This window comes from Dendrobium catenatum, unplaced genomic scaffold, assembly GCF_001605985.2.
Source record: "Dendrobium catenatum unplaced genomic scaffold, ASM160598v2 fragScaff_scaffold_706, whole genome shotgun sequence".
In the NCBI taxonomy this organism is placed as follows: domain Eukaryota; kingdom Viridiplantae; phylum Streptophyta; class Magnoliopsida; order Asparagales; family Orchidaceae; genus Dendrobium; species Dendrobium catenatum.
The window spans coordinates 1,142,497-1,166,248 of NW_021319168.1; the positions used below are offsets into that span (position 1 = coordinate 1,142,497).

General features: G+C 34.1%; 1 protein-coding gene across 1 annotated transcript; it reads right to left on the bottom strand.

Annotated features, from left to right (window-relative positions):
• Nucleotides 1-7,492: 7,492 nt before the first annotated feature.
• Nucleotides 7,493-19,082, bottom strand: LOC110107638 (transcription factor E2FB-like). The gene is made up of 14 exons (XM_028695906.1): nt 18,730-19,082; nt 14,374-14,379; nt 13,882-14,071; nt 13,689-13,745; nt 13,526-13,611; nt 12,689-12,777; nt 12,556-12,610; nt 10,329-10,381; nt 9,958-10,008; nt 9,647-9,695; nt 9,483-9,548; nt 9,326-9,399; nt 8,685-8,889; nt 7,493-8,230 (listed from the first exon to the last, which is right to left on the bottom strand). The coding sequence occupies exons 1-14, from the start codon at nt 18,907-18,909 to the stop codon at nt 8,165-8,167; spliced, it is 1,227 nt and encodes a 408-aa protein (XP_028551739.1). The 5' UTR covers nt 18,910-19,082; the 3' UTR covers nt 7,493-8,164.
• Between the last annotated feature and the right edge of the window lie 4,670 nt (nt 19,083-23,752).

The following is a 23,752-nucleotide window of genomic DNA, read 5'->3' on the forward strand; positions in this document are numbered from 1 at the left end:
GTTCGGTTGGAGATGCTCTAACAATAGGTGGAGTACCATTTCTTGAATGGTACTCCACCTATTGTTAGCTCACACGTGTAACGTCATAGCTCTATAAATATAGCTTTATGTATTGATATCAAGGTACAGAATTTCATTTACACTAGACTGGAAATACTACTTTTGTTACTCTTCTTCTCATACTGAGTAGAGTCTACCATTTCTCCAACGCACCTACAGGACTCTCTGTCTCTCTATTTTGTTTTGTTTTTTTGTTTTTTTGTTTAGGCAGAGGGGGTTTTAATTTATATATTCAATATTAATTAAAAAAAATACAAAATCTTTAAATGAAAATATAATTTCAAGTTTAAATTTTATAATATATCATTTAAAATAAGTAAATACGATTATAAAAAAAAAAGTAAAACCATTTTACGTTTTCTAAGAAAAGGTGAAATGACGTTTTCTTCACAATTTTAAAATTAATTTTAATTAAATTTTCCTTAGAACATGTTAAGCTTTTATTTTTTTCCTGCCAAGATAGCATTATTTTTTATAAACATGATTTTTTCTAATTTTTTATTGCACCCTTTTTTTTATAATGATCACACTAGTCTTTTTGAGTTTGAGCAAATAGATTTAGGGGGCGTCGAAAATTCAACTTGAACCTGACCCAAACATTCGGTTTCAGATAAACCCATTTAGCAAGCAGGTCAGCTGCATTGAACCGCATGTGCTCGACCCCGCAACAGACCACTTCCTCGCTTGAGCGTGAAGCCACACCGGATAGTGTCATCGCTTGCGTGCATGCAACCCCACATCGAACCGCATCCCGCCTGTGCGCTATCCCACATCGAGGCAAATTATTTTGTGTGAACACCGAACAACATCTAGAGACCAACCAGAATGCACCACGTCACTCCCACTCGATACCGCGCTCGATATTGTGCTAGGTATTGCTGACGTGACGCATTTTGCTTGATCTCCGAATTATGAATTACGTTCGTCGTCTGCACGTAATATTAATCTCTCCCACACTAAACAACTTCCGCTTCGCCAAAAGTATCAAGAAAGCTAGCCTTACAAACCTTCTAATATAATATATGAAGGAAGAGCAAATCAATCATAAACCCTAGTGAAAAAAACACTTTAATAAACCCTAAACAAGAACAAAAACCAAAATCAGGAGTGTTGAAGCAAGCACATAGCTTCTCAATTTTAGGTTTCTGCTATCACTTCGTCTCATTTCACTGCCGGCCTGCGCCGTCTCCATATACAGATCCCAAGGAATTGCTATGATATTCATGGCAGTCTCATAAGGCAGAACTGTAACTTCTTCATCGAACTCTTTAGCTTTGGTGGAAATCAGAATGGCTTGTCGTAGCTGGTGAATATCAATAGAAATTCCTTGGTTGAAATGAGAAAGTGATAGCAGAAAACCCAAATTTGAGACGCTGTGTGCTTACTTCAACACTCCTAGAGATTAATTGCAGGCAAGGGTCCTGCTGCTCCTGCCTGTATTATTCAAATTTGGTATGATTAACGATAGGGGCGGAACCAGTCCTAAAAAACCTTATAATAAAGACTAAAAAATGAATGAAGATGAATAAATTACCGAAAAAATCATATAAAAATGTTTCCCCTGACCCCAATGGGGTTCCGCCCCTGATTAATGAGCACTTGGAGACATTTCTAGGAGATTGAAAGAGAGGTGGTGAAGTCTAAAGAGCATATAAGAGTGGTTATATATAGTCAATAGAATATAGTATTATAGGAAAATGCTACAAAAGAAAATATTCTTAATAATGAGGATATTTTATAATAATAATGATCATAAAATTCTACTATAAATATTACACACATATTCTAATACTCATATGGCAGTGAATAATTAAATTATCAAAAAAATCATATAAAAATGATTTTTTCTACTGTATAAATTACTAAAAGATATGTGGTGATGAGAGAAAAGCATTTATAGGAGATTGAAAGAGAGGTGGTGAAGTCTAAAGAGCATATAAGAGTGGTTATATATAGTCAATAGAATATAGTATTATAGGAAAATGCTACAAAAGAAAATATTCTTAATAATGAGGATATTTTATAATAATAATGATCATAAAATTCTACTATAAATATTACACACATATTCTAATACTCATATGGCAGTGAATAATTCTAATTAACTCTAATAAAAGAGAAATCTTGATTATTCTAAATTATCTTGTTCCTGCTTTGAGAGTTGTTTGCATGGTTTTATGGAAGAAGGAGATGGTCTTGATTGGTTCTGTCAAAGGGAATGAACAAACATTGTATGGGTCTAGGTGCTTTGCTCTTCTTCCTAGCTATTTTAAGTATCTTCTTATGACGAAATTTAATATCTCAACAAGACAGGTACATCCACGTCACCACTAATGATTTGATTTGAGTCCCAATGAACTCAAATCATGCAATTAAATCATACTAAAAATTTCAAGATATCGACTGAGGGATCAAATGTTTTCCAATCCAGGTGTTCTTATAGTCAAATCAAGCAACTCAATGAGACAAATCTAATGTGCTCAAGATTTTTTGGTTCGGACATTATGAAGAAAATCAAATATTTGATAAATAAAAAAGCCCTACATGGGATCCTGGTTGGGTACCCATTGTGTACCCATGCTTTACTCGAACGAGCTTCGCCCACCTACGCCCACCCATGGTGATTTCCAGGATTCCTTACCCACATATACCCACCCACTTTCCATGCTTTTTGAAAGCAGTCTACCACAGACTGATGGCCTTGAGGCTTGTTGTCCTTAACTATGTTGTGAACTTTCAAGCAGCATATCAGAATTTACCGTAGTCATAACGTTGTTAAGTGTTGCACACTACATAGTGAGGATTGTAGTAATATAATATATACGGTGATTAATAATGTAAATTGATTTATCTCCTGATGTTGAGTACCACCCATACCCACCCACAAAGTCATGGGCATACCCATACCCATTGGGTATGGGTGGGACATGGGTTGGTGTGGGTATGGGTACCCAATGCAAGACTCTTATAAATAATCTATCATTAATACGATAAATATAATAAATAGTGGAATTGTTAAAATCTATCAAAATAAACCTATCAAAAAGTCTATAAATAGGGATTAATCATTATATGTGGATATCAAACACCATCTGAAGACCAACCAGAATGCATCACATTACCCCTGTGCACGGTATTGTGGCTCGCTGCCGCTAACATGACGCATTTTGATTTGCTTCTGGACGGCATTCTACGTTCAGACTCTATAGAGAATAATTTATCATAAACATAGGACGTCATTATCTACATTAAAGGGGAGTTCATGAGTGGGGAGAGCTAAAGAATTTTATAGCAATTTCTTGCATTCACCATCCACGAGTACAATGATCAGCAATTGCCGCAAACCAATACTATACTTTTGTCATCCTACCATCGTCATTTAAAATGTATAAAGACGGCTATTTTTTACATCATGATTAAATCAATCCTATTTATTATGGAAAGTGAAGCTAGCATTTTATTTGAGGCTTTAATAATTTTTATTTTACTCTACTTTCGAAGGATTAATTCATTTTGATTTTTATTTTGAATATTATATGTAATATTTATTTATAATAAAATATATAATAATAAAAATTAGTAAAATATTTTTTTTTAGATATAAATATTATTTTATTTGAATAAGCTTATTATTCAATTCAATAAAAAAAATATTATTATTGATATTAATAATCTTACTAAGTTATTAATTTATTAACTCATTTCATTAAATTATTCAATTTTGTATATCATATGAATTTTAAAAATGAACATAATATTAAATAAAAAGCTAAATATTTATAAATATTTGTTGAATTAATATTTAAATTTATCAAATAATGTTGCTGGGTAGAATATTCATGGGGTAGAGACAACCTTTGTAAATCGCTTAAAATTTTTTTTCATAGCAATGCATTGATATCCAATACACAAACAAGTAGTTCAAAAGTGGGCAGAAAACCATCATAATTTTTTTATGTGGAAAACTCAAAGAGAGAAAAACCACGGGGTGTTCCTTAGGTGAAAAGATTCCACTAAATTTAAGCGATTTACAAAGGTTGACCTGTCCCTTGACTTAGAGGCGGTAAAATTATAATAATTTAGAGAGTTGGCCGGAAGTCCGATTGAAGGCTATGATATGGCGGTAGTTGGCAACGGGCCAGTGGTCCGATGATGGTCAAGCTAAAATCCGGCTATGATCGGTGACCAGATTGAAGTCTAGGGACTGTTGACAGCTATATTAAAGTTTGGCACCAGCGATAATTGGGGGTTGGGCAATGGTCTGACAATGGTTATGCTGGAGTCTGATAACGGTTGGTGGTGGGTTGGAAGTTTGATGATGGACGACGATCAAGTGGTGGTCCGACGATAGTCCAACAGGAGTCTGGTGGTGATCGGGCAATATTTCGACGATGGTCGGGTGGGGGCCACTCGATTAGACTATAAGTCTGTCATATTTAGAAATCAATTTATCATCCAATTTATGCTTTGAACTTTCAATATGATTCAGTCCTTTGATTTAGGCTCATTTGGGCTTGTATTGGATTGATTTTGGTATCGTTTGGTGCATCTCCTTAAGATGTTTGATTTGACTATATGTTTGCTTAAATTGAAGTTTAGATGGTCCTATATTTAATTTTGGAACTTTCCAAATTGAATAAGCCTTGAGATTCTTGCTCAATAAGGCAATTTTTTGTTACCTATCAAATATAAATAATATTTGACGAATTATATCAAATTGAATTAAAATTAATTAATCATTTACATTTAATAATTAGCATATTCATTCAAATTGATTGGAGAAAATGTTGGTCCATTTATGCAGTGTGAGATGCTCTGCCTGCTGGGTTTAGAAAGAGCGAGGGAGGGTGGTATGTTACTATGGAGAAATTATTTTGTATGGAGTCTGGATGAGAAGAACCGTTCGGATCTGTGATATATTGTACATAATATGTGTACACATATATGACACATTGTGTACTCACAGTCCATATTGTTCTTCCCGTCTGAACTCCGCACATAATAATTTCTCGCTACCATGGGTGATTTGAAGCCTGCACCTGTTTTGTGGCACGAAGACATAGTAGTCTTATAAATTAAATATTTCATGAGAATTTTCAATCCATTAGTATTTGACTATATACAGCCAGTGTCGCACGGAAAATCCATTAAACTAGTCGAAGTTTATTTCCACTATTACATTTTAAGAGGAATAATCAAAATCATTAGATTTAATTTTTTTTTTTCTTTCAAATATCTAACCGTCTTTGAAGATGGAGGACGGAGAGAGAGGGGAAGAGTCCAGCTGATAGAGGCCGAGAGATGGGCCAACAAAGCGGAAGAGAATCCACGCGCCGATGACAACGAAGATGGAGGCGTAGGCCAACTTATTGAGCCAAAACAGCACTCCTTTCTCTCCCAGGTAAAGCTCCAATGCCTTCTCTGAAAGTCTCATTTCCTCCCATTTCTTCGCGGGTTTTGGTTCTTTCTGCAAGTTTTTTTCTTCCTGCTTCTGCTTCTCTTGCTTGGCTTGTTGTCTTTTCGACCGAGCTCTGTATCTGATGTTGAGAGTGGTGGGAGATTGGGTTTCCTTTGTTTTGCCATTGCTGCTGCTGCTGCTGCTGCTATCTTGAGAATTGTTGTTGGGGGAGAGTGTTGAACAGAGGATGGAGGGTTGTCTGGGAATTTTTGGACAGGGAGAGGGGAAGTGAAGCTTGGAGGGGAAGGGGGAGAGGATGAGTTTGGCCTCCATTTTCTGGCTTGTTCCTCTTCAATTTGTGTGGTCGGTAGGCTTTTCTAAGGTTTTTAGTTATCCGAAAGTCTCATCTAAGTTTATCGGATAGTTTTATCTTTTTTTTTTTTACGACTTTGCCATTGAGATTATTGCTACAATTTTATTTGGCTCCTGCAAAAGATTTTTTGACGAAAAATAATTGTTAATCTCTAAAAAGGCTGCACAATATTTTGTAAAATTTTGCTTATTTTTAATCGATTAATAAATATTAAATAAATTTTAATTATTAAATTTAAGTGATAGTTTGTTTCAAAAGAAATGTTAAATAAAATTAGAAATTAGACCAATAAGAAAAGGAGCAGTTTTTTTAAATAATTTGTCTATTTAATTCTTTAGGGTTTAGGGTGAAATTTAATTAATCAAAATAAAATATAAAATATAAATGATATTAAATATATAAAATAGACTTAAAAAAATAAGGAGGATCTAATTTTTTTAATGTTGAGCTCCCAACTAATATTAGACTAGCCATTTTATTTCTTCTTTTTTTTATTTTATTTTTTTAAAATAAGATAATATAAATAAAAATAAAAATTAGTAATAATAACCATTTTATTTCGTTATCCCTTAATTGTTTCAAGTTAAATATAGTATTGGTCGCAATTTTGTAATAATTACAGAATAAATTTTTTTAAAAAATTAATTATTTATATTAATTAAGATTATAATGCAAGAATTAAAATATAAAATCATATACAAACCAAACATACAAAACAGATAGATGACGAAATGAAGCCTTCATTTTAAGGTTGGGTGAATCTGATTGAACTAAAATGCATAATTTTTTAACTGAATTGCTGAACAAAATCTCCGTTTTAAAAAAAGGGTGAAACGAATTGAGCTAGACCCACAAATGATAGCCTTAGATTGATAAAGAATCATGTAGAATTTTATTTATAATTGTTACAAAAGAATACACTATTCATTTTCTTTTTTAAAAAATATCTGAATATTCTGTAATAACATGAAATTTTAATAAACTTAGATTTTTTTGAGATAATTTTCTTATTGTTTTTTAAAAATAAATTTTAAGTATTTATAAAATAATTTTTTAGTACAAAAATTAAAAATATATTTTATAATCCAATACAAAAATCATCACAAATAAAATTTATTAGAATGAAACAAGTTGTTTAAAACAGATTAGATGACGAAATGAAGCCTTCATTTCAACTTTCTTACTACTTTTTTAAATAAATTTTTAATAAAATTACTTTGTAAAACAATATAAAATTTATCCCAAACAAAATATTAGTCTCATTTTAATAAAAGTTCACAAAATTCAAAGAGCTTTTAAAAAGCATTAAAAATTTTCTTTTATATTCTTCTAAACATTTGATTAAAATAAAACATAAATAAATAAACTTTATATATTTATATTATGTAATGGTTATATTTTTTAAATTTTTTACATAATATTCAAATTTTCAAATCATGTCAAAAATATCATTAACATTCTCTTTCAGTGAATAAGACTAAATGGTCCTTTTAAGGTATTCATTTTAGTTTACGTAAAATAATAAAATTTTATGTAAATAAATATAAAATTTTAGATTTTAGATAAGCAAATAAATAATAATTTTATAACTTGTACGTAAATTCAATAAATAAAATGTCATGAAATACACTATTCACGAATTTCCTAAATTTTCAGATTTAGAATCTGAAAATTATTTGAAATTGGATCAATACAAACTGGTTCTCAAACATAACAAGCACACGACATTACACTACAATATCTCCCTCATAAAATTTACTTCAAAGATGAGCAAATCGCTTATTTAGAAGCAAAAGAAACTGATCATATTTACATTAGGAGCACATCGTCAAATAAGGAGAAAATTTAACTCTGATCAAAATTTTGCAAGGAGTTTTAAAATTCTCGCATTTACTTTAAAATTAGTGCAATATAAGAACAATCAATCAAATTTTTATATTGCACAAATCTTAAAATAAATAAAAAATTTCAAATTTACCATAGTCAAATTTCCATCATAAGAGAAATTCTCTTTCTACATGAAGATCAGCATGCAATGAAAAATTGATCGCATCAGCCTACAGATTATTCAGGGTGTGCTAATTTCGACCCAGAATTTTTTTTGTTCTTCAATTTGATCACAAAATAAATTTATTTTGTGATGAAATTGGAGAATTACAAAAAAATCTTAAGAGTCAATAGCATCACATTCTGAATAGTCTGATGACCAATTTGATCATTTTTGTTTTCCAGTATTTTATCTAGGGATGCTTTATCTACCTGTTCCATACGGCCATTCTGCTGTCGCCAGGACTGGAATAGCACAAAAGCATACATCTGAATAACAAATGTTGTTATCCACTCCATATTTCAGCAAGTCTGACTCCCAGTTCTGATAAAAACCAGTAATCAGATTCCCTCTGCAGCAAAAAAAAAAAAAAATAAACACGTGAAGAATGCAAAGAAATAAATGTTTAATCGTTAGGATGGGGATTAATTATTCTGTGCGGATGCGGAATGTTATCCGAAGATCAACCAGAATGCGCCACGGCTCGCTACTGCTCGTTACCGAGCAGTACCACGGCTCGGTATTGCTAACGTGGCACATTTTGATTGGTCTCTGGACGACATTTTATATCCGGTCTTCGCATAGAATAATTTCTCGAGGTTGGGGGCACTTGTGATACTATTATGAGAAAAGTAAAATAGCAACTTTCTTTTAGTTATCGGATAATAAAAAAGTTATTTTTTGACGCAAAAATTTTTGCAAGTAATAAAAAAGTTATAATCAAATAGAATTGTGAAAGTAAAAGATATGAGAAAGCTGCTCCTAAGGAACCCTAAATATAAGCACGAGACTACGAGGGTTCTTACATCTAAATCTGAAGGCTCGATTTTCACTATACCGCTCAAAGATTCTTGCGAATTGGGAGACTCTGAAGCAAGTTGTTTACTAGCATTTGAATGAAACACAGTCATTATTTCATCCATTGGAAGGCAACTATGCTTGGAGCACAAATCCATTCCTTCGGTCTGCGAAGATCCAAATCTTTCCTCATGTCGGCTGTCAGCAAAATCACTAAATTTAAGACAAAATCAATACGGATTAATGCTTTCTAAAACAATTTTTTTAGTACACAAATTCTTAAACTAAAAGATTTTGTACTAAAAAGTTATTTCAGAAAGCATTAAAAACGAAAAAAGCAATCCCAAACGAACCCTAAGGATGTAAAAAAAGCTCTTTATTCATGTTCGATAACCATCAGCTTGACAATTAGCGCAAATTTGACTAGTTTTTTTGTAAGCTTGTACCTTCAACAAGCCAAATATGAACAAGACTTTATTTGACCATATTCGATATTAATGCTAGATTATATTTATATATACATAAAAAAAGCATATACATATTAGAGGTGCAAACGAGTCAAGTCGAAATCAACTATCAAATATCGAGCTCGAATTCGAACTCTGCTCATTTACTCGCCTATAGCCGATATATAAAAGCCGATGCGTACCTTAAGAGGTAGCAATTGATGGGACCAATGGAGCTTCTCAAAACCATAGAAAGCCGCTGTGGAAATTCCGAACTCTGTCTCAACAACAGAAAGATTCGTCTCATTCATTCATCATATCTAACTGATGAAAGGGAACTCCCATTGACTATTTTCTTACCTCGTTAGGATCTGGAACTTCAACTATGGTGCCATGTGGAGCTTCAATTGCAATCAAAGTTGAATCCTGAAATAAACATAACAAATAAGATTAAAAAAAAAATTAAAAAAAAAATCAATTACTAACGACCACACGTGATGGAATGTAAGAAGAATAAAGCAGACCTCAAAGCAAGGAAGGGCGTTTATATCTTCTTGGGTAACATAACGCCACCTACAAGGACCAAAAAGCTTCTTTAAAAATAAAGACGAGCACTTAATTGTGGTTTTAGGCTTCGTTTGGGACGGCTTTTTTACTGTTTCTTAAAGGAGCTTTAAACTAAGGTTTCATTTGGGACAACTTTTTTACTGCTTTCTGAAACAACTTTTTAGTTAAAAAATTAAAATTTTTGTACTAAAAAATTGTTTCAAGGAGTAGTAAGAAAGCCGTCCCAAATGAAGCCTAAGCCTTAAAATTAGAGGATGTGAGATCTTACTTTTTGTTGTTTTCATCTTGAAGTAAAACCGCTAGTTGCTCTTGCCTTTCTCTGCGAAAGGAATTTATCATGTCATGCAAATGAAAAATAGAAGATAGAAGGTAAAAAAGTCTAAAATAGTCCCTCCGATTATTCGTATAGGGGCAATTTAATTCTATAACATCACATTTCTCTAATGAAACCCCTCAATTTTAAAATTGATCCCAATTTAATTCTTGAGGTATTATTTGGGATCAATTCTTTATAGCATAGGAACTAGATTGAAGAAATGTGATGTTTTGCAACTAAGATAGCCACATATGAATAATCAAAAGATAACTTTGAACTTTTTTGCAAATATAGATTGTTCCATCTTATTAGAGAGTCTCTACCTGATCAACCTATCCAATCTATGCTCTTCTTTACTCATAATCTCAATTTCAGCCTGAACATTTTGGAGCAAACACTAATATAAGAAAATATTCGCATAGATATATTTCAATAATTAAGTGCAAGGGATTGGAAAAAACCAGTATTAAAACAATATAGAAGACCAATCAACAGGAAGTTAATATTTCAAATTTTTTTATTTTTGCAAAGGTTATTCAATTGAATTAAATTTTGTTACTTTGCAACTAAAAGACCCTCCTCTTTAAAAAGGAAGCCATAGGATGAATATGATAATGTAATTGAATGAAAGATTTTCCCTTGGACTTAAGACTTTGATTTCGTTTGGGACGGCTTTTTTACTGCTTATTGAGGCAGCTTTATACTAAAAATTTGCTTCAAGAAGCAATAAAAAAACCGTCCCAAACAAAGCCTTTATATCTTGCTTAAAAGTGAGACTTCATATGCTTTCCATGTATCAAATTGGTATTAGTGCAAAAGTTTTTGATTAAAAACATTTTACTTTTTTATTTTATGCCATGAACCCTACAACAACAACAACATCAAGCATTAATTCGACTACGTGGGGTTGGTACATGAATCTTTTTTTCTCCATTGTGTTATCTTAAGAGTTAAATTCTTATTTAAATCTGATACAGAAAGATCATTTATAATATTTTCTAACCAAGTCTTTTTAGGTCTGCCTCTACCTTAATATAAATCAAATCTAATAGATATACTCTCCTAACTAGGTCATCAAAAGGTTGTCATTTATGTGATCAAACCATCTAAGGCGACTTTCTCTAATCTTATATTCAACTGAAGCTACTCCAATCTTTTCACGTATATGCTCGTTTTGTATCTTGTCTTTAAGAGTAAAGTCACTCATCCATCTGAGCATCCTCATATCTGCAACACTTAATTTAATATTATGCTTCATTTCAAATGGCTAACATTCAGCATCATAAAACATTAGAGGTCTCACCGCCATCTTATAAAATTTAAGGTTTAGTTTAAGAGGGAATTTTCTATCACGCAACAAGCCCGCCTGATACATTACTCAACTTCAAGTCTTCAACCATCCAATCTGAATTCTACTAATAATATCTCCATCTATTTCACCGTTACTTTGAACAAAGGCTCGAGATATCTAAAATGTGTACTATTATTAATGAATCCTAAATTTAAGAAATTTATGACAATGGCACATCTGCTTTTTTTATTTTATTTCATTCCCAATCTCCTTTTTTTTACCACACCGTTATGATAGGAAACACTTGTAGATCTCAAGTATTTCTCATCAATATTCAGTAAACAACAAGAATTCTCCACAAAACCACAAAAACAGTAGATAATTTGTATTATTTGATAAAATCATTAAACTAAGTTGAATCATTAAACTACCTAAGTATGTAGTATGCATAGCCTAAAGAATACTAATTTTCTCTATTATTTGTTACATCTTGAAATAGCAAGAAAAGAGGAACAATATCTACAGCAGCACAATGAAGGAATACAGCTTTTTTAAGTTCTTAGTATGCATAGTCTAAAGGTTGGTGGGCTTCAGTTTAAGAGGTGGTGTAGTTGAGGCTTGAATTGTGAGGAAGATTTGTAATAATGTAATGAAAGGGAGGATATTGACTGATGTTAAAATATAAGGAATAGAGGAGATTCAAAGAAATGACAAGAAGAGTAGAGAAAAAGAAAATGATAGGAGAGAGAGAGAGAGAGAGAGAGAGAGAGAATCTCTTGATCCCAATAAGAAGCAAAGAAGAAAAGTTAAAATACCAAGAGGTGGTCATGGGAACTTCGGGTGAGGAGAATGAGAGAATAATTTGGTCAATGAGAGAGAACTGGGGAGGAATAATTTCCATTGTTTAAGCTTCAAAATAAAATCCTTAAGACCTATTTATAGTTACACCAATTTGGGAATACAATACTAATATAATTACACCAATTTGGGAATTTTTATCCTAAATATCTTAGACACCTAGCAAGCATTCAAAATAACCCAAATATCCAACTCTTAAATTCAGTCCAAACCATTCCTTGGTTTTATTTTTGTATGTTAGAAGCTTCTCTCTATCAAAGAAAATTCATGGATTCATCTGGAAGGTTATGTTTATGGAAATTTCTAGAAGATTCTAAAACTTTCTGGAATTTTGAATAGAGGCGAAAGAACATCCTCAGGAGAGAAAAAAGTGAAAATAAACATTAGCGGTAAATTTATACCCTCAAGCGAGCTCTAGATTCTTCCATCTCCTTTGGTCTTGACATGTGGGTAGCCCTGCAAAGAAGAATGTGAGTTGGGAAGTAGTTTATAATTGTTCGGAAGAATATAACAAAAAGGAGATTCAACAGTTACTTTAATCGTATCATATTCTTCAAGCCCTTTTCAATTAAGCCCACGCCTTCGAGAACATTGGTTATGTCATACATCCTTCTCTTTTGAACCTGTCCAAAACCAAGAGAGAGAAAGTTAGAGGTATGCATATGCTATTAAGAAAGTATTACAGGAATATTAAGACATCAACTACACATAGGGGTGTTAATTTTTGACATGACTCGAAACTTGACCCAGAAAAATCCGGATTCAGATCGACATGTTTGAGAAAAGAGTCGGGCTCGGGTTGAACAAACCGACTCGTTTAAAAACTCGTGTTGGGTTCAGGTTGACCTAGAAACTTGAAAATGACCCTGAAATGTTCTACCCGCATCTGCTGCCTATGTCGAGTGCCCGACAAGTTGCATCACTTCGCGTGCGTCGTCCAACAGATTTCGTCGCGAGCCGCTTCGCGCCCTCTCGTTGCTTCGTGTGCTGTCACTGTCGTCAACGAGTTGGGTACGGGTTGAAATAGCCGACCCATTTACAAAAACGATCGAATTCATGTTGACATGTTTAGAGCCGAGTCAACTCGGGTTCGACCCGAACCCGACCCGTCGACCCGAATTAACACCCCTAACTATACATGCTATGACTTGAGCTTCATTTTGGGCGGCTTTATTATTGCTTGCTTTCAGATCATTATCATAATTTCTATTTGTCAATACTTTTTTGCTGCCGTAAAAAAACATTACTTCTGAGCTAGGAAATTGCTTTCTACAATAATTTTAAAATTTTATTTTCTGAACAGCAGCTTTACAAATTAAGCAGTAAGGAAATTGTCCAAAACAAAACCTTATTAAACAATTAGTAGCATACATCTAACTCTTGTGCTGCTTTATTCAGATCAAGAGTGCCATCACCAGCCTCCAAAAGCAAATTGAGAAACTTCTTTGTCAGCAAACCTGCCCAAACACATTAACTATTAGTGACAATCTACAAGTGCAATTCATAAATCAATCCAAGAGAGGTTCCAGCTTACTTAGGGAACTATCATACCGACTGCTATTAGAAGCACCCAATCCAATAAAACTGGATCCTGGAAAAAAGTAAAAGAAGCTGATTATTCAATAATATTAATTTCTATACTAAATGAATATCCATTACATACATAGAGATACTAAGAACAGTAAAAAAAAAATGAATGCGAAAACAACAATTTGTATGGGAAGTACCATCGGCTGATTCAGAACCTTGAACTTCACATGCTTTGGGTAACGGAGCGATTGATTTTCTCCTTTTCCTGTGATTTTTTCCTGACTTAGGTAGAAGAATCTTTTCATCAATTGCTTCCTTCTGCTCTTCTTTTATTGTTTTTTCACAAGGCTGGACTTTAAACACCGTTGCTCTGTCATTTTTCCTAATCTGGAAAATGCATAAAGAAATCAATTTAATAAAAAGATTCTCCATGCATAGTATGAACAAGAGGTTGTAAGCCATCATGATTAGGATTATGATAATCAACAATATTATCACAAGAAATTCGCTGTCTCGCTGATATCTAAATACCATAAATTGAAGGAAAGGAAGCCTAGCCAGCAACATAATAGAAATTCGAAAAATATGTTGATTCAATTGGAAGTGTTCTCGTGTAGGATATTGATAGGAAGTACTTGAGTTTGCAAAATCTGGGCGAAATCAGTCCTAAAACGATGGATTGCAATAAGAGAATCAAAGCCAAACAAACACGAAAACAAGATACAAGTGATCATCAATTCGAGAGGAGGATCATCTCTCCCAAATCTCTAGACAAGGTAGTCTAGAGCCCAAGACGCCAAGGAATTTCAAGAGAAATCAAATCCAGCATTAAACCCTGACCCTTCCCCAAAAAAAACTAATTAAAGACAAAGGACAATTACAAATTTCCTAAATAACCCCCTAATTCAAAAATTCCCTCCAAAGCAAACTTAATTAGCATGTGGGCCCTCTAGGAGCATCCGCCCCCTCCCTCTCTCCCTCTCTCTTCCTTGGTTCCACCCAGCTTGGGCCGTCTGCTATAGGTAAAAATCGGTGCATTAGGGATAATTCAACTGACCCAGGAGGGGCCAGCCTAACAGTATCCCCTCTTAAAAACTCACCATGTCCCCAAGGTGAAATGAAGGAAACTGATCTTTTACAATCTCATAGGGTTCCCAAGTAGCATCAAATTCGTGAAGGCCCCTCCACCTAATAAGCACTTCTTTGATTTCCCTTTTTATATGATCTGACACCTCGTAGCTCCAGTGATTCTAATATCACTTCTAACTCCTCTGTAACTGTAGCTGGCAACTCCGTACTAACTGTTTGTTCCCCTAGATACTCATGCTCTGGACAACCCTGTATCACCCTGAATCACCATTCTCCTTCCCCCCACAACCAATTCCATCCTTATTGCTCCCCAATTTACTTTGGTCTCCCCAAAGGATTGCAATCATTTCATCCCTAAGATGACATCCGTACTCTCCAACTCCAAGGAAAGAAAATCCTCCCTTACATGTATCCCTCGAATGGTCAACACCACTCCCCTACAAACTCCTCTACTCATTTCTACATGTCCCGTGCCCATAATCACCTCGTAGCCTCTTGTATCTACTAATTTCACCCCTAATAAATCAACAATCTGGGTGGAGATGAAATTATGGGTTGCCCCACTATCTATCAACACTACTCCCTATCCGTTCTCTCCCTTCACCTTCATAGTGTAATTAGCGGTGAACCTCACTATTGAGTTTAGGGAGACTTCTGTCACATCCAGATGCAACTTCTCCTCTTCCTCCATTTCTAACCTGCTTCCACCTCCCTCTTCAACTTTCTCGTCATCACAGACGATGATAACCTGAAGAGTTCGGTCCTTACACCTATGCTCTGGCATGTACTTCTCATCACACCTAAAATACAACCCCTTCACCCTTATCTCTTGTATCTCCTTCTTTGTCAACCTTTTGAAACTTCCCCCATTTCCTCTTCCAGTTCTCTCCTTGGACACTTCCTTCAAACTCCCTAACGCTGGTCCCTTGGGGGCTAAGGTAATGGTCTTGCTGTACAATCCCCCCCACCCCCTCACCCCTCTCTCCAGCTGCTTTTGATCCTCCACCAACTAAGCTAGCTCCAAGACCTCCCCCAAGTCTCTTGGCCTCATCACTCTAACCATTGCTCGTATCTCCGGTGTAAGCCCTTTCATAACGTTCCCCTCCAACACCATCTCAGAGAGTCGGTACAATCAACTGGCCAAATACTCAAATCGGTCACGGTAATCTACCACAATCCCCTCCTGTGTCGAAGCAAAGAATTGCTTATAGAAGCCTCCTCCCCTACCGGTTCGAAAATGTTCTAGTAAGCACTCTTTGAACTCCCTCTAGCTTCGGATGGGTTGCCTCAGGTCTCGCCATTGGTACCATACCAGTGCCTTCCCCTCCAAACACAGTTAGGCTGTCATCAGCTTTTCTTCCTCTGTCAACCCGTTGACGATGAAATATCATTCCAACTTGTAGATCCAACCATGGTCATACTCGCCCTCAAAGATGGACATCTTCAACTTTCTCACCTTCGGGTCACCCCCGTTGCCCCTGAACCTTCCATAACCTCTCATTCCACGAAGAGGAGGTACTCCCCAGTTGTTATGGTCTTCCCTTTGGGGTTTATAACCACCCCCTTCATCAAATTCTCCTCTTCTTCTTTCAAATTCAGCACCTCTGCGGTAGTATTCCTCCCTTCTCCCTACAAAATCAGCAACCCTTCTTTCAAAATCAGTGCTCCATGATTCTAGGTGAGGCATTCCATCTTTGCCCTCCAAGATATTCACCTCCTGATTTTCCCTTCCCTTAAACATGTTAGGGTTTCCACCCCTTCCATTGCCGTCGATGTTTTCCATTGCTTCTGATGTCGCCAGATTAGTCTTCACTTCTAGCAATTTCTTCAACATCTCTTCCATCAAAGTAAACTTTCCTTCCAACCGTTCGTTGTTAGAGGAAATTTGATTTTAAAATTAATATAATTTTTCGTCCAAATTTAATTTTAGTTGTCCAATTTCACCTTCCAAAACTTCGACTTTCTTCCCGACCATCTTTCTTCCCAAGATTTACGAGAAGATCTTCTGCGGATGAAATTTCTTTGCTAAAATTTCTGGATTTCAATCGCCGATGGTCACGAGACAACGCTCTGATACCAATTTAATAGAAAGTACTTGAGTTCGCAAGTAACCCTAAGGGTAATACTTGAGTTTAGGGTTTATGGTTTAGGGTGAAAACAGCAAGAATAATGCAAAATATGAGCAAAATATGAGCAAAATCAACCCCAAACCGATGGATTACAATAGGAGAATGAAAGCCAAACAAACATGAAAATAAGATATAAGTGATCCTCAATTCAAGAGGAGGGGTCTCTCCCAAATCTCTAGACAAGGTAGTCTAGCGCCCAAAACACCAAGGAACTTCAAGAGAAATCAAATCTAGCATGCAACCCCAACCCTTCCACAAAAGAAACTAATTAAAGACAAAGGACAATTAAAAATTTTCTAAACAGCCCCCCTAATTCAAAAATTCCCTCCAAAGCAAACTTAATTAGCATGTGGACCCTCTAGGAGCATCTGCCCCCTCCCTCTCTCTCTTCCCTAGTTCCGCCCAACTTGGGCCACCTGCTATAGGTTAAAACTGGTCCACTAGTGTCGGTTTAACCGACCCAAGAGGGGTCCGACCTAATAGATATGTCAAAAAACTTGTTTAAGTAGAAGAAAAGTATTGCTAACTCAAGTCTTACTTACCATAAACATAGCAATACTCTTATAAATAAAAATACACCTTAAAACTTTAAATAAAATGGATAACAATAACAAATAATTTAAATAAAACACGACGCAACGACACCTTACAACTTATACAAATTTTGAAAAAAAAAAGATACAAGTGGAATGGAAACCGTGGAAAGAAGAAGTAGATAGAATGCTGAGACGAAATAGAAGAAGAAAAGTAGAGATTATAGCTCGTAAGCTAAAAACCCGTAGGTTTCACATTCCAACAATTCATTATAAATCTCTCCATTTTTTCCACAAAGAAATCAACCACCTTATATAAAAAAAATAAGGGGAAATTATATTAAATGCTCACTTAAATTTGCCACCCAAACAGCCAATAGAAGCCTTTCAAAACAGCCACAAAGCTCTTCCAAACCAGCCCAATTAATTAGAAAATTAAGCATCATGCATAGGTTTCAACAAATGGGGAAAATCAAGCAGCCACAAAAGGGAAAAACGAGCAGCCAATAGCAAGGAAACTGATGGGGTGGCTTGGGAAACGAAGAGCCAATAAGGAAAACCAAAGTCCTTGACTGCATCAATCTTTGAATGGGATACTAATAAAGACTATTGGCAAAGAGTAATGTCATAAGAGAATGAAATGCTCTAACATATAGTATTATATGATAGCATTGATGTAGTGAGCACAAAAGTCACTGAAACAATCAACATTATAGAATCTAGGAGATCACATGCTGCATAAATATGCACGAAATAGATAAAGATGAAAAGGGGCCTAGTAGTTGATGAGAAAGATTAGAAGCTGTGAGAGGAAGTCAAACTAAGAGGAGGAAGATGGATGAGCAAACTTACACATTGTAATGTGTATTAAATTTTTGAGGTGACCTGACAATGAATCTAGAATCATCATTTTAATATCATATTTGAAGTGAGACAGTTGGAAAGGACAGTACATTTACTAAATTGACAGAGCAAAATATGCATAAACAAGAGAAGAGAAACTAAAAAGAAAAGTATTACGGTAATAAATAACACAAATTCCTACTATAAATAAGTTAGAAATGTGATAATTTATATACAAGAAGATTGGAGCTATGAAATTAGAGCGTTATATTGAACCACATAAATAATTTGAAATTTATTCATGCAAAACAATCAACTAATATAGCCCAATATGCAAACAAGACGGCAGCAACACAAGCAAATATCATTAACGAGTTAAAAAGTTATTGTTAATTACATTGGTTCAATCTCTTCTCGCTTTCAACTCAAGAATAACTTTCTGCATTCTTCTATTGCTCATCGGTAGAGCGCAGCTGAACGGATTAACGGATGGCACCAACACCTTCCCCTTCTCAGTGACGCCGGCGACTACGCATCGAAAAGGAGGGAAATCCTCAGAACCTAATTTGAACTGCCGATTGGGCGGGCGAGGAAGGATCTCCGCGAGGCTCGAGCTGTCGATGCCGGACATGGAGGAAAGTGATGCAGGTGAGATTGGATCTGAGGCGAGGGAGGAGCTTAGGGTTTTGAAAGGGAAGGAGGGAAAGAAACGAAGAAGGAAATTAGGTATTGCTTTCTATTTCGATTTTCTCTTGTGATTTGGGGGCCTTTTATAGATCGAGTTTTGGAGGCAAAGCTAAGGAATTGATTTACCTTTTTTTTTTTAAGAATTATTTTTTGCGTCGTGTTGAAGCGGGAAGAGGTGAGAGCGTTCGAATCAGCTGCTGTGACCGGATCCCGGCGGCGTGCTTTTGGCGTTAACTTGTGCCGGCGGAACACTTGTTTTGCTTGTAATATGAGTTGAGGAAAAATAAAAACTGTAGAGAAGCGCGAAGTCATTGAACTTACATTGAGATTAGTGTATTTCATAAATATTATGTTTAAATAAGTCAGAGTTTAAGTGTTATTGAGTTTAACTTATTAAATAAATGAGCTAAAATTTTAATACATGATGAAAATAAGAAAAAATTTTCAAATTATAGATTTCTAAAATATCATCAAATTTATAGTAAATAAGTAGGATATGTTGATAGAATATTTATTGAATAAGCACGAATCTTAATGCCTATTTGAATTGAAAAGAAAATATATTTAATGAAATTCAGGATTATTTGAACTCTTATTTTTGCAAACATATGATTGGAGTGAACTTTTCAATGAGAACAATCCAACAACACAGAAGTGTAATGATCTGAGCTCATTATCAGTCCAAATCAAATATTAATTTAAAGTATAGTTATAAATATTATTATTTATTAATTAACGGATCAAACGATCTCTAAATTTTAAGTGCTTATTGTTGAGTGTCCCGACGAAAGGAATCCATCAAGCCCAAGAAAACTTAATTCTTGTATCATTAAGGATGTTAATGGAGTGTTTGGGATTTTGTAAAAATTACTAAAATATCGCTCCCACGAGTCTTAAACATATCTCTCTTCTCGATATAAAAGAGATCTCGAATTGGAAAGAACTTAGAGATGCGAAAAACTCCAAAGTCTTGTCCAACTATTGATAATGACAATCATCGTCAATGATCACATTCATCGTGATTTTTATTACCGAACTATTGTTGTCAAATCACCATCATCTGACAATCTTTTTCTAATTACAATTATATGACTATCATTAGAAATTTGTCGTTGCTTACCACTATAACTCGACTATTGTTGCCCAATAGCTACCTCTCGTTCATTGATACCAAACTATCATAGTACGCTATTACCATTTTTTTATCACATTCTATTGGTCGTCATCACCTCCATTTATTGCCTTTCATAACACTCTTTACTACAACCACATGAAATAAAACTAGTATTTTAAGCTTTATAATTTCATTTTCTCCAACTGAGAGGAAAAACAAACTTCTGTAACTTCATTTATATTGTGGACAATTTCAAACAGGTCAGGCTCCATAGTTATTTTTCCTTTTTGAATTTTTAATATAAAAATATTGATGTTTCTAGTGAATTGTATTTTGTGTGTATAAAATTTTCATACAAAACTAAGGTGTAGAACTCTGACATAAAAATACAAGCATGAAACAAAGTTGATTAACATTTTTTTATTGCTTAGGTTCCTGAAAATATTTCTATAATTAGAGAATTAATACTCCACCATTAAATAAAAAAAAGAATAGAAGTTTTGAATCAATCAAAATATTAATTTCAAACAAAAAATGTGTGCTTTATCATGATAGTTACTTTTAGGCAAATCTTCCTCTTGAAAATTTTCTGATCCATTAAATATATAATAAGTAAATACTTCTAACATAGAGTACGTAGTGTCATTTATATTTTTACAAAACTCATATACGAGCTTCTCTCTTTGTTAGTTTTTCTTGCCTCAAAATATAAGTTTTTCAATATCGAGGTTGAGATTTCTTCCTTATTTTTTTGCTCCCCATATTCTCCATGGCCTGGGTTCCATTTTTGGCTGCCCCCTTCGTATTGATATTGTCACTATGGTGGGCTCCTGTCCGTCTGTTGCTAGGGTGTTTGTGGAGCTTGATATAACGAAATGCTATCCGGATAATGTTTGGATTGACCCTAAAAAATTTGGTTATATTCAAAGTGTTGTGATGGATGAGTTTCCATCCTATTGTGAGCATTGCAAAGTGTTAGGTAATACTAAAAAAGAATGTATTCGGTTTCATCCTCATTTACTCAAGGCCCCTAACCTTGTTAGGGATAATTTGAATAATGCTGGTTGTATGTTAGAGCCTCAACTTTCTCATGACGTTCAAGGTAATAGTTGTGTTGATTTTTCTTTGGTTGCTAGAGCAGAGGCTGCAACTGGGGGTTTTGGAGAAAATGAATCTTTGCTTTTACCCTCTACTAGGGTGGGACTTCTGTCTGATCATGTCATTTTGGGTCCTGAGGATTATGGTGTTTATGTAACAGTTAAAGATTGTACTAAGAATGTGAATCTTGTTATCTCTCCATCTATTAATACTAATTGTCAGCCTCCTACTTAGCGTGATGTTGTTGAGAATGAATCTTGCTTTGTTAATTTGGCGGTGTTGAATGGTTCTTCCAGCAACATTCATGATAAATCACCACATTCTTCCACTGCGAAGGAATTATTGCCTAATACTACAAAATCTATCGATTCTATATCTGTCATAGATGTATTGGTTTCTCTTATCTCAAATGCAGATCTGAAAGCACAATTGTTGTTGTGTCACCTTCTTTGGATCACTCTGATGGCATGGATGGGGCAGTTTCCTAGCCTCGTGGGGGTTTGGTGGAGGAATTGGATGTTCCGATGGATGAAATGTATAGTTTCATCTACCTCATAAAGAATTAGTTTCTAATGTAGAATGTTTGAACCTCTTGATGATAAGTCATAAGTTTCGTATTATGGCTTAGTTTAACAGTTTTAGACCACTAATTTCTTCTTGTTTTGAGATATTTTAGTACTAAAAAATAGTTTTATGAAGTAGTAAGAAAGTGGTCCTAAAAGATGCCTACAACACAAAAAAAATTGAGTAAAACTACCCAACAATTTCAAAACATGCCATAAAATATGAGAGAGAGAGAGATAGAGAGAGAGATAGAGAGAGAGAGGATCAAAATATTAGATGACCTATTAAGAAAAATTACATTATAGTTATAAGATGGTATAATTCCAACTAAACACTCAATATAATTTTTACTGAAATTTTTATAATGCTGGAGGATGATAAGGGGAATGGTGAAATTTTAAACAATGGGCTAAACCAATTGAAAAGTCCATTGGGCCATTCATGCCGTGACAGATTAGCCAGTTCTACCAATCTGATGGGCCAAGCCCATAGGCCATAACCTTAGCCAATGAGCCTGTGTCGCCAATAATTTAAAGCCCTTACTAAAATTTCAAATAATATAATTTTTTTTTATTATAATTATTAGAGACATCATAGATTATAAAGAGAGAATACCAAATAAAATTTCACACGTGCTCATCGGAAAAAATATATATTTTTCAATTAGAATTTATAAGAATAAAAAATACATTTAAATATATTTGAACTTCTCATTTTAAAATTATTATATGATCATTTTATTTTTATTATATCATTTTCTTCACACACAACCAAATAACTATTTTATTAAATGAGATTAAAAGTTTTTTTTTTTTTAGCAATCAATCAAAATAACAATGTATCAACTTAATATTTAGAGGGTTTATTTTCTAAAAAATGAATGCATAGTAAATTAGAATATAATGTAAAGAGAATGCAATACATTTTAAATGTTGGGAGTTGTTTGGAAGAATACGAAATAAATGTATGTGATTTTTTTTTGTTTGATTTAAGCAATAAAATGTAATGTAAAGCTCAATGATGATGATGATCGACAGTAGCAATGATTGTCCTCCAATATTGGAGGTGACAGGTAATGTTGGGCAGTGGCCGACGCCTCCGATGGGTGGGTAGCGATCGATGGTGGTAGATGGCAACTGCCTTCAAGAGCTATGGTAGCACGTGTTGTATTTTAAAATTTGAATTCATAAGAAAATAAACTACATAGTGAAATTTTACTTCATCAAGAAATTTCTATACATTACTTTTTCATCAAACCAAACAATAAAATATATAGAACTCCTGTATTTAGAATACTTAGCATTTAACTTTTTCATCGAGCTAAGCATCCTCTTAATCTTCACTAATTTTTCTAACAAAATGATCATCATCACTGTAATTATTTATGAACTAAAATGAGAGTCTAAGTTCAACGCTGTGTTTGGGCCAATTTTCTTACTAAGATTTTATTTGAGATGACCTTTTTACTGCTTTTAAAGCAGTAAGAAAGTCTTCCCAAACGAAGTCCAAATTTTACAAGTCCCTCTTCCTAAAAATTTATACAATGCAACTTATTAAATTCTCTGGATAAGAAAAAAAAAAACATTTGTTAATACATTAAAATAAGAGAAATTGGGGAGATTTAAAATTGAGTATCTAAGTTGATGATAAGGGATTAAAATAGCATGAAAACAAAAAAATATATTTAAGAATATTTTCAATAAAATAAAAATTGTTTTAAAACACTTCAACAAATTCTGAATAGCCATAGGTGAATAGCCATAGGTGGTATTAGGGCTGCAAGTGAACCAGTTGTTCGGTTCGATTAAAGCTCGTTCGTGATCGTTTAATTAACTAACAAACAAACTTGAACAATATTTTAAATACTCGATTCTTAAATAAACAAGCTTGAACACTAATGCGTTCAGCTCGTTTATGTTTGCGAACAACATCAGTTGATGTTCATGAACAAGCTCGATAAAAAGCTCGATTCAAGTTCGATTAAATATAAAAACTTTAATTATACCATAAT

Excerpts from the sequence above, each read along its gene's own strand:
- LOC110107638 (XM_028695906.1), bottom strand. The coding sequence starts at position 18,909 with ATGTCCGGCATCGACAGCTCGAGCCTCGCGGAGATCCTTCCTCGCCCG. Across the intron at positions 13,746-13,881 it reads AGGTTCTGAATCAGCCGATG|GATCCAGTTTTATTGGATTG; the intron begins GTACTTCCCATA and ends ACTTTTTTCCAG. Across the intron at positions 12,611-12,688 it reads AAGAATATGATACGATTAAA|GGCTACCCACATGTCAAGAC; the intron begins GTAACTGTTGAA and ends TCTTCTTTGCAG.